We start from the raw sequence: 17,963 nt of genomic DNA on the forward strand, positions 1-17,963 counted from the left end.
ACCCACTCCAATTTGCATACCGCCCCAACAGATCCACAGATGATGCAATCCCTATTGCGCTCCACACTGCCCTTTCCCACCTGGACAAAAGGAACACCTATGTGAGAATGCTATTAATTGACTACAGCTCAGCGTTCAACACCATACTACCCTCAAAGCTCATCACTAAGCTAAGGACCCTGGGACTAAACACCTCCCTCTGCAACTGGATCCTGGACTTCCTGACGGGCCGCCCCAGGTGTTAAGGGTAGGTAACAACACATCCGCCACGCTGATCCTCAACACGGTGGCCCCTCAGGGGTGCGTGCTCAGTCCCCTTCTGTACTCCCTATTCACTCATGACTGCATGGCCAGGCACGACTCCAACACCATCATTAAGTTTGCCGATGACACAACAGTGGTAGGCCTGATCACCGACAACGACGAGACAGCCTATAGGGAGGAGGTCAGAGACCTGGCCCTCAACGTGATCAAGACAAAGGAGGTGATTGTGAACTACAGGAAAAAGAAGAGGACCGAGCACGCCCCAATTCTCATCGACGGGGCTGTAGTGGAGCAGGTTGAGAGTTTCAAGTTCCTTGGTGTCCACATCACCAACAAACTAACATGGTCCAAGCACACCAAGACAGTCGTGAAGAGGGCACGACAAAACCTATTCCCCCTAAGGAGACTGAAAAGATTTGGCATGGGTCCTCATATCCTCCAAAGGTTCTACAGCTGCACCATCAAGAGCACCCTGACTGGTTGCATCACTGCCTGGTATGGCAACTGCTCGGCCTCTGACCGCAAGGCACTACAGAGGGTAGTGCGTACGGCCCAGTACATCACTGGGGCCAAGCTTCCTGCCATCCAGGACCTCTATACCAGGTGGTGTCAGAGGAAGGTCCTAAAAATTGTCAAAGACTCCAGCCACCCTAGTCATAGACTGTTCTCTCTGCTACCGCACGGCAAGCGGTACCGGAGCGCCAAGTCTAGGTCCAAGAGGCTTCTAAACAGCTTCTACCCCCAAGCCATAAGACTCCTGAACATTTAATCATATGGCTACCCAGACTATTTGTATTGCCCAATTAGGGGAGGGGTTAGGGGAACGTTTGGACACACCTACTCATTCAAGGGTTTTTCTTCATTTTTTACTATTTTATACATTTTAGAATAATAGTGAAGATATCAAAATGATGAAAAAAAACACATATGGAATCATGTAGTGAACAAAACAGTGTTAAACAAATCAAAATATATTTTATATTTGAGATTCTTCAAAATAACCATCCTTTGCCTTGATGACAGCTTTGCACACTCTTGGCATTCTCTCAACCAGCTTCACCTGGAATGCTTTTCCAACAGATGTGTCTGTTACTTGAACTCTGTGAAGCATTTAGTTGGGCTGCAATCTGAGGTGCAGTTAACTCTAATGAACTTATCCTCTGCAGCAGAGGTAACTCTGGGTCTTCCTTTCCTGTGGCAGCCCTCATGAGAGCCAGTTTCATCATAGCGTTTGATGGTTTTTGCGACTGCACTTGAAGAAACTTTCAAAGTTCTTGAAATGTTCCGTATTGACTGACTTTCTTGTCTTAAAGTAATGATGAACTGTCGTTTCTCTTTGCTTATTTGAGCTGCTCTTGCCATAATATGGACTTGGTCTTTTACCAAATAGGGCTATCTTCTGTATACCACCACTAACTTGTCACAACACAACTGATTGGCTCAAACGCATTAAGAAGGAAAGAAATTCAAATAAACTTTTAAGAAGGCACACCTGTTAATTGAAATGCATTCCAGGTGACTACCTCATGAAGCTGGTTGAGAGAATGCCAAGAATGTGCAAGGCTGTCATCAAGGCAAAGGGTGGCTACTTTGAAGAATCTCAAATATAAAATATATTTTGATTTGTTTAACACTTTTTTGGTTACTACATTCCATATGTGTTATTTGATAGTTTTGATGTCTTCACTATTATTCTACAATGTAGAAAATAGTAAAAAATAAAGAAAAACCCTTGAATGAGTAGTTGTGTCCAAACCTTTGACTGGTACTGTATGTATTTTGTATGTAGGGATTTTGTATGACCGTATGTTGTATGCAGCTCCCACTTGGAAAAGAGACCTGGGCGTAATGTTTAAAAAAGTAAAACTGAAGATGACAAGCTTTTATAAGGTTGAGGATTGTCTATTTGAGGGCCTTTGTGTGCTTAGGCACTCAAATTACATCATGATTGATTCTCAAAAGGTTTCTTTCGTCGAACCCTCCGTTGTCTAATAGGGTTGACCTCAGTTGTTTTCATCCTTTTGAACCTTCTCTCTCATCCTGGATGCTGGTCTCAATCTGATCTCCAAGGGTGGAGAAAGTTGGCCGTTCCTCAGCGCAGTATGCCCAGCACCTCATCATCATACTATAAACCTGACAAATAAAACAAAATAAGGTTACAAAAAAAAGCAAAATAATCACTTTCAAACCTGAGGCATCCCTATGTCTATTCCTGTAAAGATGCATCACAGGATAAATATTCATTTATTTCTCTCAAAGTGTAACTTAGTGCACTCCTCTCCACGTATTTAAAAGCATTGGGTAGTTGTAAGCATGGACTAGTTATAGGGAACACGTGCATACCTTAGTGGTGTGTATTGTTATCATGGAAATAAGAAAACAGCTAATAATTGTACTTTGGTAACAATAAACCATTTATATAGTGTTAACCAGTTTTAGTGCAACTATACACAACATTCGGGAGAAAGGACAGATAATTGGTATGCAGGTAGAAAAGCATTCCTTTTGCATTGTCAGCATGTTCCGTTAATCATGTAATTTGTACTATGTGAAACTGGAGGTGAAATTGGATACTCCGGTTTACATTTTACCTTCTCTCCCACTGTGCAAAAACAATCTTTTCAGTCCTACCCTTGGAAATGGATATTATTTGTGATCGAACTGGCCCTACGGCTGTGGAAGGTGTGTCTTACCCTGGAAAGGCAGTATGGTGGGGCAGGCAATCTCCAGTTGTCCTTCAGGATATCAACCAGATGCATTGAAATGGAGGGACCCTGCATGTCATTGCCAATCTCCTGCATGTATAACTTTAGATGTGGACAAGCGGATGGGAGAAAATATGTCAGAATCAAATTCGGCATTTATGGACAGGTAATGCCTGTTTCCTTCCATCTTAATAATTGAGTTGAAATCATTCACAAAAAAATACATATTTTGTATGAATTTAAAGTAATGTAAATGTGGGTGGACTAGAGAGAGCTCAACCTGACAAACATGTTTAATGAGGCCAGTAAAACAATTTATTAAGGCTTGGTTTAGCCACTTACCCTCTTTGGGTTGCTGTTGTGCTCACAATAGGAGAAGAGCTCATGAAGGACGACTCCAAAACTCCAGACATCTGACTTGTGGGAGAATTTGGACTCTGTGATGGATTCTGGGGCATACCTGGGTGTGAAGAGGACATTGGAGCCTTAGAAGACAACTCGCTTTAGAGCTAATTTCCGTAGAAAATGCAGATGCTATCAGCAACACATCAAAGTGAATTTGCCCTTGATTCTTTTCGAACCAGGTGCGTGAACAGAAATGTGCACATACTAATATCATTTTCACACTACTGTGCTGACCCTAACCATACTGTACTTTCACTTTGTTCCAGCAGCATTGATGGATGTGTATCCTGGCTAGCGCAGTACAGTTCGGCTTGGATCAGTAGTGTGAAAAGGTGACAAGTGTCTCAGGAAGAACACTGAAGTAGATCATGTCATTTCCACACAAGTTCAAAGTAAGGGCTGGATTCTATCAGATTCGGGCTAGGCGACATCCGCATAGCGGTTGTTTTGACGGTGTCGGAGGTGGAACTGTGTTAGAGCTGTCAAATCCACAAGTGGCTCCTCGCGTTACCTTATCGCGGACACTGCCATTGGATGCAACAAAACCACATCCGACTTTATATCCGTCAAATCCCATGCAGCCGGGTTACAAGTTCAAACACTCTAATGTGTGATGTTCAATAGACGGGTTGATTGTTTAGCAACAAAACCGACGCGTGTGCAACTATGGGGCAAACAGACGGGGTTCGCTTAGATTGTTGATAACATGTAAACTATATTCCGTCTCCAATGTTTATTGAAAACAAATAAAGTTGCACAATGAGCACTTGTCTCAAATACTTAATTACAGTTGTTTGTTAGAAAGCTAGCTAGCCACATTTTTTGCCATATTAGCATTGACTTGACATCAGTCAAAACACCGCAAAACAGGACATGGTATCAAGAACAAGATCAAACGAGCTGAAACTAGCCACTTAGGGAGCGGTCGAAATGTATTGTTACATGGAGGAAGATGGAGGAGGGTCTTGCTTTTTCAAATTCAGTCAGGGGGGAGGGTTTAGTATTTTTTTATTTGGTCCAGGGGAGGGTCATGTAATTTCTAATTAGTTGCTTATTTCACTGATTGCACAAAACATTAAGGACACTTGCTCTTTCCATGACATAGACTAACCAGGTGAATCCAGCTGAAAGCTATGATCCCTTATTGATGTAACTTGTTAAATCCACTTCAATCAGTGTAGCTGAAGGGGGGAGACAGGTTAAAACTCCTAGAGTTGATGTCCGCACCCCCGCGAAAATCTAATTTATATAATTTTAAAATCCCCATAAAAATCGGTCAATTTAAGCTAGAGATAGCTGTTGTTTTGCATTGGATGTGTCTCAATGCCCCGAATCCATGCATGATGCACTTCCGCAACTGCTATGAAAGTGACAGAGCTAGAGCGGTATTTGTCAGACCATGAGACATCCCGAAAATCGGTCGTCTCACAAAATTGTCTGTAGCGTCCGAACGGTTTGGCCTACAAACTATTATTACTATTACGATGGCGTTCTCTGTTTTGTCCCCACAAGCGTCTTGGGACTTGTCTGAAGTTGGTACAATCGATCTGCCAACTTCTGTCTGTAGCGTCCGAACAGTTTGGGCTACACACTAATATGACACTATGACACCTCTGTTGAAAGGTGGGACTCTCACGAACACGTACACATTGGTTGTTTTGCTCTAGGACCCCCACAGGCCTCACAAGGCTGAAGGTCCCCCGGTACCAGTTAAAAAAATTAATGGAAGTATATATGGAGACAGTTTAGTGCCAAAAATAGGGGGTTAAATACATGTTTCCTGATCTTTCTTATATCTCTCAGATATAGGACAGACACTTCTGAACAAACTTCCTTTCGATTTTTGGGGGGGACTATCTGTTATTCAATGCGTTTGTATGTGCTAATAGCTGTAAGGCCAAACTTAAAATTCAAAATCAAATGGCCAAATGATCCTTGGTATGGCCTTTTTAAAACAATTCCATATACAGTGGCAAGAAAAAGTATGTGAACCCTTTGGAATTACCTGGATTTCTGCATAAATTGGTAATAAAATGTGATCTGATCTTCATCTAAGTCACAACAATAGACCATCACAGTGTGCTTAAACTAATAACACAAATTGACGTAAATTATTGTATTTTTCTTGTCTATATTGAATACATCATTTAAACATTCACAGTGTAGGTTGGAAAAGGTATGTGAACCCCTAGGCTACTGACTTCTCCAAAAGCTAATTTGAGTCAGGAGTCCGCTAACCTGGAGTCCAATCAATGAGACGGATTGGAGATGTTGGTTAGAGCTGCCCTGCCCTATAAAAAACACTCACAAAATTTGAGTTTGCTATTCACAAGAAGCATTGCCTGATGTGAACCATGCCTACAACAAAAGAGATCTCAGAAGACCTAAGATTAAGAATTGTTGACTTGCATAAAGCTGGAAAGGGTTACAAAAGTATCTCTAAAAGCCTTGATGTTCATCAGTCCACAAATTGTCTATAAATGGAGAAAGTTCAGCACTGTTGCTGCTCTCCCTAGGAGTGGCCATCCTGCAAAGATGACTGCAAGAGCACAGCTCAGAATGCTCAATGAGGTTAAGAAGAATCCTAGCGTGTCAGCTAAAGACTTACAGAAATTTCTGGAACATGCTAACATCTCTGTTGACGAGTCTATGATACATAAAACACTAAACAAGAATGGTGTTCATGGGACGACACCACTGAAGAAGCCACTGCTGTCCAAAAAAAACATTGCTGCAAGTCTGAAGTTCGCAAAAGAGCACCTGGATGTTCTGTGGACAGATTAAACTAAAGTTGAGTTGTTTGGAAGGAACACACAACACTATGTGTGGAGAAAAAAAGGCACAGCACACCAACATCAAAACCTCATCCCAACTGTAAAATATGGTGGAGGGAGCATCATGGTTTGGGGCTGCTTTGCTGCCTCAGGGCCTGGACAGCTTGCGATCATCGACGGAAAAATGAATTCCCAAGTTTATCAAGACATTTTGCAGGAGAATGTAAGGCTATACTGTCTGCCAATTGAAGCTCAACAGAAATTGGGAGATGCAACAGGACAACGACCCAAAACACAGAAGCAAATCAACAACAGAATGGCTTCAACAGAAGAAAATACGCCTTCTGGAGTGGCCCAGTCAGAGTCCTGACCTCAACCCGATTGAGATGCTGTGGCATGACCTCAAGAGAGCGGTTCACACCAGACATCCCAAGAATATTGCTGAACTGAAACAGTTTTGTAAAGAGGAATGGTCCAAAATTCTTCCTGACCGTTGTGCAGGTCTGATCCGCAACTACAGAAAACGTTTGGTTGAGGTTTTTGCTGCCAAAGGAGGGTCAACCAGTTATTAAATCCAAAGGTTCACATACATTTCCCACCCTGCACTGTGAATGTCTACACGGTGTGTTCAATAAAGACATGAAAACGTATAATTGTTTGTGTATTATTAGTTTAAGCAGACTGTGTTTGTCTATTGTTGTGACTTAGATGAAGATCAGATCAAATTTTATGACCAATTTATGCAGAAATCCAGGTAATTCCAAAGGGTTCACATACTTTCTCTTGCCACTGTAGCTTAGTAGAACCCCCCCTCCTCCCCCAGCTTAGACAGGGCTTAGTCTGTAGAGGGTTAAATATGTTTTTTTACTTGAGACAATTGAGACATAGATTGTGTACAGTGGGGGAAAAAAGTATTTAGTCAGCCACCAATTGTGCAAGTTCTCCCACTTAAAAAGATGAGAGAGGCCTGTAATTTTCACCATAGGTACACGTCAACTATGACAGACAAAATGAGATTTTTTTTCTCCAGAAAATCACATTGTAGGATTTTTTATGAATTTATTTGAAAATAAGTATTTGGTCAATAACAAAAGTTTCTCAATACTTTGTTATATACCCTTTGTTGGCAATGACACAGGTCAAACGTTTTCTGTAAGTCTTCACAAGGTTTTCACACACTTTTGCTGGTATTTTGGCCCATTCCTCCATGCAGATCTCCTCTAGAGCAGTGATGTTTTGGGGCTGTCGCTGGGCAACACAGACTTTCAACTCCCTCCAAAGATTTTCTATGGGGTTGAGATCTGGAGACTGGCTAGGCCACTCCAGGACCTTGAAATGCTTCTTACGAAGCCACTCCTTCGTTGCCCGGGCGGTGTGTTTGGGATCATTGTCATGCTGAAAGACCCAGCCACGTTTCATCTTCAATGCCCTTGCTGATGGAAGGAGGTTTTCACTCAAAATCTCACGATACATGGCCCCATTCATTCTTTCCTTTACACGGATCAGTCGTCCTGGTCCCTTTGCAGAAAAACAGCCCCAAAGCATGACGTTTCCACCCCCATGCTTCACAGTAGGTATGGTGTTCTTTGGATGCAACTCAGCATTCTTTGTCCTCCAAACACGAAGAGTTGAGTTTTTACCAAAAAGTTATATTTTGGTTTCATCTGACCATATGACATTCTCCCAATCCTCTTCTGGATCATCCAAATGCACTCTAGCAAACTTCAGACGGGCCTGGACATGTACTGGCTTAAGCAGGGGGGACACGTCTGGCACTGCAGGATTTGAGACCCTGGCGGCGTAGTGTGTTACTGATGGTAGGCTTTGTTACTTTGGTCCCAGCTCTCTGCAGGTCATTCACTAGGTCCCCCCGTGTGGTTCTGGGATTTTTGCTCACCGTTCTTGTGATCATTTTGACCCCACGGGGTGAGATCTTGCGTGGAGCCCCAGATCGAGGGAGATTATCAGTGGTCTTGTATGTCTTCCATTTCCTAATAATTGCTCCCACAGTTGATTTCTTCAAACCAAGCTGCTTACCTATTGCATATTCAGTCTTCCCAGCCTGGTGCAGGTCTACAATTTTGTTTCTGGTGTCCTTTGACAGCTCTTTGGTCTTGGCCATAGTGGAGTTTGGAGTGTGACTGTTTGAGGTTGTGGACAGGTGTCTTTTATACTGATAACAAGTTCAAACAGGTGCCATTAATACAGGTAACGAGTGGAGGACAGAGGAGCCTCTTAAAGAAGAAGTTACAGGTCTGTGAGAGCCAGAAATCTTGCTTGTTTGTAGGTGACCAAATACTTATTTTCCACCATAATTTGAAAATAAATTCATTAAAAATCCTACAATGTGATTTTATGGATTTTATTTCCTCAATTTGTCTGTCATAGTTGACATGTACCTATGAGGAAAATTACAGGCCTCTCTCATATTTTTAAGTGGGAGAACTTGCACAATTGGTGGCTGACTAAATACTTTTTTCCCCCACTGTATGTGTGCCATTCAGAGGGTGAATGGGCAAGACAAAATATTGAAGTGCCTTTGAACGGGGTATGGTAGTAGGTTTGTGTCAAGAACTGCAACGCTGATGGGTTTTTCACACTCAACAGTTTCCCGTGTGTATCAAGAATGGTCCACCACCCAAAGGACATCCAGCCAACTTGACACAACTGTGGGAAGCATTGGAGTCAACATGGGCCAGCATCCCAAAGAATTGAGGCTGTTCTGAGGGCAAAAGGGGGCTGCAACTCAATTTTAGGAAGGTGTCCAATATTAGGAAGGTGTCTCGATGTGTGCCCGATGCTGCCCCTCATCTCTGATTCTCTGCTTGGCGCGCAATATCAAGTGCGCCTAGTTTGGTCTCAATCAAATGATCCATAGCCTATATTATAGGCAATAGGCCTAGGCTATGCGAAGAGCATGCTCATGTAACCGGTGTGAAATGGCTAGCTAGTTAGCGGTGCGCGCTAGTAGCATTTCAATCGGTGACGTCACTCGCTCTGACACCTTGAAGTAGTTGTTTCCCTTGCTCTGCAAGGGCAGCGGCTTTTGTGGAGCGACGGGTAACGGTGCTTCGAGGGTGACTGTTGTCGATGTGTGCAGAGGGTCCCTGGTTCGAGCCCAGGAAGGGGCGAGGAGAGGGACGGAAGCAACATTGTTACATTGATGCTGTTGACCCGGATCACTGGTTGCTGCGGAAAAAGGAGGAGGTCAAAGGGGGGTGAGTGTAACCGGTGTGAAATAATAATAATATGCCATTTAGCAGACGCTTTTATCCAAAGCGACTTACAGTCATGCGTGCATACATTTTTTTTTGTTGTGTATGGGTGGTCCCGGGGATCGAACCCACTACCTTGGCGTTACAAGCGCCGTGCTCTACCAGCTGAGCTACAGAGGACCACAGAAATGGCTAGCTAGTTAGCGGTGCGCGCTAGTAGCATTTCAATCGGTGACGTCACTCGCTCTGAGACCTTGAAGTAGTTGTTTCCCTTGGCTTTTGTGGAGCGACGGGTAACGGTGCTTCGAGGGTGACTGTTGTCGATGTGTGCAGAGGGTCCCTGGTTCAAGCCCAGGTAGGGGCAAGGAGAGGGACGGAAGCAAAACTGTTACACTCAGTGAAGCAAGAAAATTGACTTCCTGTCAAAATGCAATATTTGTGCGCGCGGACTATGCCTACTGATGTTCTGTTCAGTTCGAGAGGGAGAGCGCTGAAACATGAGGAGGACTGGAGGTAAGCTTGCTACTGCTATAATTGATTTTAATAAAAACAATATGTTTCATTGCCCATAATGAAGCTATTTATTATAGAGTTATTGACCTCACATTAAGCCATATTCTAGGAATTTACATAACTTACATTACTATAGACCCTTTTCCAGTACACAACACACTGACTACACCTACAGATGCGCGCAACACTTGTTGGATGTAAGAAAGCCATCGCCATTTGCGCCCATTCAACAGCCTAGATTAAAGTTTTTATTACTTCTAAACCAAATAACTTTTTAGGGTTCTCATACGCTTACAATTATGTTTTGATTCTTGCTTGAACAGTCGCTAAGATTATATTCAGAGGTTGCGCTACAACCATAGCCGAGGAGACAAAAAAAGTACTTAGTTTGGGAAGTATGGTAATGTGTGATTCTGTCACTATCAATTGAAATTCAACATTTCAACAGGCTATTAAACAACATACTAACTCTAAATCCGTCAGGAGCAAGCCAGGTAGCCTAAGAAGGAACCAAAAAATATTATTTAGGCTATATTATTATTATTTCAAGGCTATAGCCTGCCATTTTAAGAAATCAATTGTGAAGCATTTGTAACAGCTACAGGCTGGCAGGAGCGCTCAGCATATCAACAACACATCAACAACAGCACTTCAACAACATGCCTATGCATTTCACATTTAGGCTGTATACATTTTTTAAATATATTATTTACTTAAAATTAAATAATTAAATGAAAAATGCCTTATTAGTCTATACAGTCATTCTACAGTGCCTTTTAATTCATATTTAGAAACATGATTTTGGCCAGTCTTTGGTTTGAGGATCATGCGGTGAGCTATGCCTAGTTTGTTAATTTAGCCTAGCAGATGCTGTTATATTCCCATGCCCTAATCACAGTCAACACAGATCTATTTTGTAACAAAAATATTATGGAATAAAATAGAATAAATTAGAAAATGATAGTTTCCCAAATGAAAAAAGTGCATATAGGCCTAGTTGATGATTTGCGGCTACTGTGTTTCTCGAATTCATTGATGGATCGAAAACATCTCCATTGCTGCAGCATGCGCTCATTTGCTGTCATGCTCTGTTGTGGAAATAAAAAAGATTCTGCTCATCTCCAGTCATCTAAAATGACGTAGAATTCTCGGACCGCAAATAAGATGCTAGATTCATGCAGTGCTTTTATTATAATGGAGATCTTTTCACTCTTGTCCGCGGTGGTCTGTGAATCCACAACCTTCTGGCTACTTTGCCATGCAATGCTAACAAAACAAAGAACAGTTTCTAAAACGGTATATCTAAGGCTCTGGTCTGTCCTAAGAGTAAGGCTAAACGGTAGGCATGTTCTCTGCTATCCACTTTGTTTTAATTATTATTTTGGGTATAGGGTAGCGTCACTTGTTTTTTTTTCAAGTGTTCAGGGAGGGTCAGGTGAAAATATATTTTACTGAAGAGAGGGCCATCCATTTTTATTTCAGAGAGGTCCAATTTTCTCCAGGTATCCCTCATTATAAATAACGAACAGTCCCTTACGATTCACCACATGGCAGTTTCTTGTCATTGTTGCTAGCTATATGGCCATCCAGAACCATAACAACACACAGTGAAAACAGGTTTTTAGACATTTTTGCAAATGTATACAAAATAGAAGACAGAAATACCTTATTTACATAAGTATTCATACCCTTTGCTATGAGACTCGAAATTGAGCTCAGGTCAATCTGGTTTACATTGATCATCCTTGAGATGTTTTTACAACTTGATTGGAGTCCACCTGTGGTATATTAAATTGATTGGACATGATTTGGAAAGGCACACACCTGTCTATATAAGATCCCACGGTTGACAGTGCATGTCAGAGCAAAAACCAAGCCATGCAGTCGAAGGAATTGTCCGTAGAGCTCCTTGACAGGATTGTGTCGAGGCACAGATCTGGGAAGGGTACCAAAACATTTCTGCAGCATTGAAAATCCCCAAGAACACAGTGGCCTCCATCATTCTTAAATAGAAGAAGTTTGGAACCACCAAGACTCTTCCTAGAGCTGGCCGCCCAGCCAAACTGAGCAATCGGGGAAGAAAGGCCTTGGTCAGGGAGGTGACCAAGAACCCAATGGTCACTCTGACAGAGCTCCAGAGTTCCTCTGTGGAGATGGGAGAACCTTCCAGAAGGTCAACCATCTCTGCAGCACTCCACCAATCAGGCCTTTATGGTAGAGTGACCAGATGGAAGACCTCCTCAGTAAAAGGCACATGACAGCCCGCTTGGAGTTTGCCAAAGGCACCTAAAGGACTCTCAGACCATGAGAAACAAGATTATCTGGTCTGATGAAACAAAAATTGAACTCTTTGGCCTGAATGCCAAGCGTCACGTCTGGAAAAAACCTGGCACCATCCCTACAGTGAAGAATGGGGGTGGCAGCATCATGCTGTGGGGATGTTTTTCAGCAGCAGGGACTGGGAGACTTGAGGGAAAGATTGAGGGAAAGATGAACGGAGCAAAGTACAGAGAGATCCTTGATGAAAACCTGCTCCAAAGCGCTCAGGACCTCAGACTGGAGCGAAGGTTCACCTTCCAACAGGACAATGACCCTAAGCACACAGCTAAGACAACGCAGGAGTGGCTTCGGGACAGGTCTCTGAATGTCCTTGAGTGGCCCACCAGAGCCTGGACACCAGAGCCCGCACATCTCTGGAGAGACCTTAAAATAGCTGTGAAGCGACGCTCCCAATCCAACCTGACAAAGCTTGAGAGTTTCTGCAGAGAAGAATGGGAGAAACTCCCCAAATACAGGTGTGCCAAGCTTGTAGCGTCATACTCAAGAAGACTTGAGGCTGTAATCGCTGCCAAAGGTGCTTCAACAAAGTACGGAGTAAAGGGTCTGAATACTTATGTAAATGGGATATTTCAGTGTTTTATTTTTAATACATCTGCAAAAATTTCTAAAAACCTGTTTTTGCTTTTTCATTATGGGGTATTATGTGTAGATTGATGAGGGGGGGGAAACAATTTAATACATTTTTTAATAAGGCTGTAACGTAACAAAATGTGGAAAAAGTCAAGGGGTCTGAATAGTTTCCGAATGCACTGTAAGAGCAGCTGCTCACCGATTTGTCAGATAACACAGTTACACCTCCACCACTGCCGATCGGATTGACTCGAGGCCTAAATTCCAAATGCAGTGGCAGTTACCAGAAAATTGGGCTTTCTCCAGGATGTGTTACTCTGTAGTACTCCTTGTCAAAGGGAATGATCTTGGTCAAGCCAAAATCAGCTATTTTGACCAGTGTGTCACTTGCAACCAGAATGTTCCTCGCAGCTAGATCCCGGTGTACGTAACGCATGCTCTGCAAGTACTCCAATCCCTAAGTGTGCAAAACAACACAAATTAGGTTTTTCCCCTATACAATGTCTAGAGATAGACAATCTTGCATGGAATTGCCAGAATTTTGTGATTAGAATTGGGCTCGTACTTTACAGATTTGAGAGGCAAAGAGCAACATCCGCCTGCTGTTGACGTGCTGCCGGTTCTTCTCCAGGTATCCAATCAGACTGCCATAGGGCAAATACTCCATCACCAGGCTCATGCTTAGGCGACCTACCCGAAATGTGGATGAACATGCAGAGCAGAGAGTTAACACAAACATTCCTTCCTTGAAACAGATATCATTTGCATATAGGCTGAAGGTTCTTCCTTCTACTACAGTACCTAATCATTTACATGTTTGTCCAAGACTATGAAGAGAAAGTCCTTTCTATAAAGAAAGAAGTTCCCTCTGGGAGAAATAAATATTTATATTCTATTCAGTGTGTTGACTAAGTACAAATAACAGAGAGGGTCAATTGAAGAACCTAATAAAGATATGGTTTACAAAGACAGTTTTTAGATGGCCTAAAGCTTTCAAAGGATGGTATTTCAGCTATGATTATGAAGATGACAAAGATTTCAGCCCATTTTATGGTCCACTGACTGTTGTATGGTCCACTGAATATTGCATGGTCCATTGACATTGACTGAAAAGGATACCGGAAAGCCCCAACAAACTTAAAATATCACTTTGTCTGGATACACTTGATGATAGAACGGGTATGTTTGCCATGATATCAACTGTGGTACGGCTGCAAACCACCTCGATTTCATACAGCCTAATAAATGGGGTCATGGTGTAAAAATGAAGTTGTATGTTTTTACCCATGCTGTAGCAGACACCCCTGTATTTGACGATGTAGTCACAATGCAGGGAGCGAATGGTGTTGATCTCCTTTTGAAAATCGTCCAGGTTTGACTGCTTGTTGGGCTGTAGCTTCTTCACAGCAATCAGCTCGCCTGTGTTGTCCCCCAGAGGATCATATCGGCACAGCTCAACACTGCCAAAGTTCCCCTACAAACAATGAGCACAAAACATTATGAACACCTGCTCTTTCCATGACACAGACTGACCAGGTGAATTCAGGTAAAAGCTATGATCCCTTATTGATGTCACTTGTTAAATCCACTTCAATCACTGTAGATGAAGGGGACGATACAGGTTAAAGAAGGATGTTTAAGCCTTGAGACAATTGAGACATGGATTGTGTATGTGTGCCATTCAGAGGGTGAATGGGCAAGACAAAATATTTAAGTGCCTATGGTAGTAGGTGCCAGGCGCACCGGTTTGTGTCAACAACTGCAACGCTGCTGGATTTTTCACGCTCAACAGTTTCCCGTGTGTATCAAGAATGGTCCACCACCCAAAGGACATCCAGCCAAATTGACACAACTGTGGAAAGCATTGGAGTCAACATGGGCCAGCATCCCTGTGGAACGCTTTCGACACCTTGTAGAGACCATGTCCCGACGAATTGAGGCTGAACTGAGGGCAAAATAGGGGGGGTGCAACTCAATATTAGGAAGGTGTTCTTCATGTTTTGTTCACTTACTGTATATTTAACATGTACTGTAATATACAACAGGGTCGGGGTGTTTGCATTTTAACCTAGTCAATTCTGGGATTGAGTTGTAAATTAAATGAATTTGATGTATTGAAAACTGTCAGAATTGAAAGTAATAGACACCTATCCAATTCCTGAATTAAAGTTATGTTGAAATAATATGTCTAAAATGTTTTGTTCAGAATATAGTGTGGATTGCAGTAGGATAGGAGAACACTGCCCAGCTAGGACATAACGTTCTTAGAACCATATGTTTCTTGGAGCTTGATGGAAGCTTGGTTTTCCTATTGTTATTTTGCATACAACATTCCAACAAAGTTCAGGAATGGTGCAGGATACCCAGCTAGCACATAACGTTCTGAAAACCATATGTTTCTTAGGTGGGAATGTCAGTACTTCAGTATATTCTGAAAGTATTCAGACCCCTTGACTTTTTCCACATTTTGTTACGTTACAGCCTTTCTTTTTTATCCCTCATCCATCTACACACCATACCCCATAATGACAACGCAAAAACACATTTTTTGAATTTTTTGAAAGTGTATTAAAAATTAAAAACGGAAATATAACATTTACATAAGTATTCAGACCCTTTACTCAGTACTTAGTTGAAGCATCTTCGGCAGCAATTACAGCCTCGAATCTTCTTGGGTGAGACACTACAAGCATGACACCTGTTGGTATGTAATGGCGCCGGAGGGGATGGCAAATTTTTCTTTAATGAGTCGAACGAGAGGGATTTGCTCCAGACACCCGACAGGGCCCTCATTCCAGTCATTCGCAGTAGAAAGAAAATGAGATATCGCGGAAGGAGATCAAGCTGCCTGGTAAGGAGCCGGCGACGAGTGGCTATTCTGCCTTTACCATCGATACTATTGGCCAACGTACAATCGCTTGATAATAAAGTGGATGAACTACAAGCACGTATGTCCTACCAATGGGACTTTAAAAACTGTAATATCTTATGTTTCAACGAGTCGTGGCTGAACGACGACATGAATAACATACAGCTGGCGGGTTATACACTGTATCAGCAGGATAGAACAGCAGCCTCTGGTAAGACAAGGGGTGGCGGTCTATGTATATTTGTAAACAACAGCTGGTGCACGATATCTAAGGAAGTCTCAAGGTTTTTCTCGCCTGAGGTAGAGTATCTCATGATAAGCTGTAGACCACTCTATCTACCAAGAGAGTTTTCATCTATATTATTCGTAGCTGTCTATTTTCCACCACAAACCAATGCTGGCATTAAGACCGCACTCAATGAACTGTATACGGCCATAAGCAAACAGGAAAACGCTCATCCAGAGGCGGCGCTCGTAGTGGCCGAGGACTTTAATGCAGGGAAACTTAAATCCGTTTTACGTAATTTCTACCAGCATGTTAAATGTGCAATCAGAGGGAAAAAAACTCTAGACCACATTTACTCCACACACAGAGACGCGTACAAAGCTCTCCCTCGTCCTTCATTTGGCAAATCTAACCGTAATTCTATCCTCCTGATTCCTGCTTTCAAGCAAAAACTAAAGCAGGAAGCACCAGTGACTCGGTCAATAAAAACGTGGTCAGATGAAGCAGATGCTAAGCTACAGGACTGGTTTGCTAGCACAGACTGGAATATGTTCCAGGATTCTTCCGATGGCATTGATGAGTACACCACATAAGTTACTGGCTTCATCAATAAGTGCATCAATGACGTCGTCCCCACAGTGACTGTATGTACATACCCCAACCAGAATCCATGGATTACAGGCAACATCCCCACTGAGCTAAAGGGTAGAGCTGCCACTTTCAAGGAGCAGGACTCTAACCCAGAAGTTTATAAGAAATCCCGCTATGCCCTCCGACGAACCATCAAACAGGCAAAGCATCAATACAGGACTAAGAGCGAATCGTACTACACCGGCTCCGAGCTCGTCGGATGTGGCAGGGCTTGCAAACTAATACAGACAACAAAGGGAAGCACAGCCGCGAGCTGCCCAGTGACACGAGCCTACCAGACGAGCTAAATTACTTCTATGCTCGCTTCGAGGCAAGTAACACTGAAACACGCATGAGAGCACCAGCTGTTCTAGACGACTGTGTGATCACGCTCTCCATAGCCGATGTGAGTAAGACCTTTAAACAGGTCAACATTCACAAGGCCGCAGGGCCAGACGGATTACCAGGACGTGTACTCCGAGCATGCGCTGACCAACTGGCAAGTGTCTTCACTGACATTTTCAACCTCTCCCTGTCTGAGTCTGTAATACCAACATGTTTCAAGCAGACCACCATAGTCCCTGTGCCCAAGAACACTAAGGTAACCTCCCTAAATGACTACCGACCCGTAGCACTCACGTCTGTAGCCATGAAGTCCTTTGAAAGGCTGGTCATGGCTCACATCAACACCATTATCCCAGAAATCCTAGACCCACTCCAATTTGCATACCGCCCCAACAGATCCACAGATGATGCAATCTCTATTGCGTTCCACACTGCCCTTTCACACCTGGACAAAAGGAACACCTATGTGAGAATGTTATTCATTGACTACAGCTCAGCGTTCAACACCATAGTGCCTTCAAAGCTTATCACTAAGCTAAGGACCCTGGGACTAAACACCTCCCTCTGCAACTGGATCCTGGACTTCCTGACGGGCCGCCCCCAGATGGTAAGGGGTAGGTAACAACACATCAGCCACACTGATCCTCAACACGGGGACCCCTCAGGGGTGCGTACTCAGTCCCCTCCTGTACTCCCTGTTCCCTCATGACTGCATGGCCAGGCACGATTGCAACACCATCATTATGTTTGCCGATGACACAACAATGGTAGGCCTGATCACTGACAACGACGAGACAGCCTATAGGGAGGAGGTCAGAGACCTGGCCATGTGGTGCCAGGACAACAACCTCTCTCTCAACGTGATCAAGACAAAGGAGATGATTGTGGACTACAGGAAAAAGAACGCCCCCATTCTCATCGACAGGGCTGTAGTGGAGCAGGTTGAGAGCCTCAAGTTCCTTGGTGTCCACTATCATTTGTTTTTCAACAGGACAATGACCCTAAACACACCTCCAGGCTGTGTAAGGGCTATTTGACCAAGAAGGAGAGTGATGGAGTGCTGCATCAGATGACCTGGCCTCCACAATCACCTGTCCTCAACCCAAT

General features: G+C 43.2%; 1 protein-coding gene across 1 annotated transcript in view; it reads right to left on the bottom strand.

Moving 5' to 3' along the window:
- Positions 1–2,015: 2,015 nt before the first annotated feature.
- Positions 2,016–17,963, bottom strand: part of LOC121532920 (tyrosine-protein kinase JAK2-like) — a 29,263-nt gene continuing 13,315 nt past the window's right edge. Inside the window, exons 9-14 of the mRNA XM_041838711.1 lie at positions 14,071–14,260; positions 13,352–13,476; positions 13,071–13,243; positions 3,312–3,429; positions 2,958–3,071; positions 2,016–2,397 (exon numbers count right to left, since the gene is read on the bottom strand). Coding sequence (XP_041694645.1) covers positions 2,278–2,397; positions 2,958–3,071; positions 3,312–3,429; positions 13,071–13,243; positions 13,352–13,476; positions 14,071–14,260 — 840 coding nt within the window. The 3' untranslated portion in view covers positions 2,016–2,277. The remainder of the gene's footprint in view (positions 2,398–2,957; positions 3,072–3,311; positions 3,430–13,070; positions 13,244–13,351; positions 13,477–14,070; positions 14,261–17,963) is intronic.

This window comes from Coregonus clupeaformis, chromosome 20, assembly GCF_020615455.1.
Source record: "Coregonus clupeaformis isolate EN_2021a chromosome 20, ASM2061545v1, whole genome shotgun sequence".
Taxonomy (NCBI): Eukaryota; Metazoa; Chordata; class Actinopteri; order Salmoniformes; family Salmonidae; genus Coregonus; species Coregonus clupeaformis.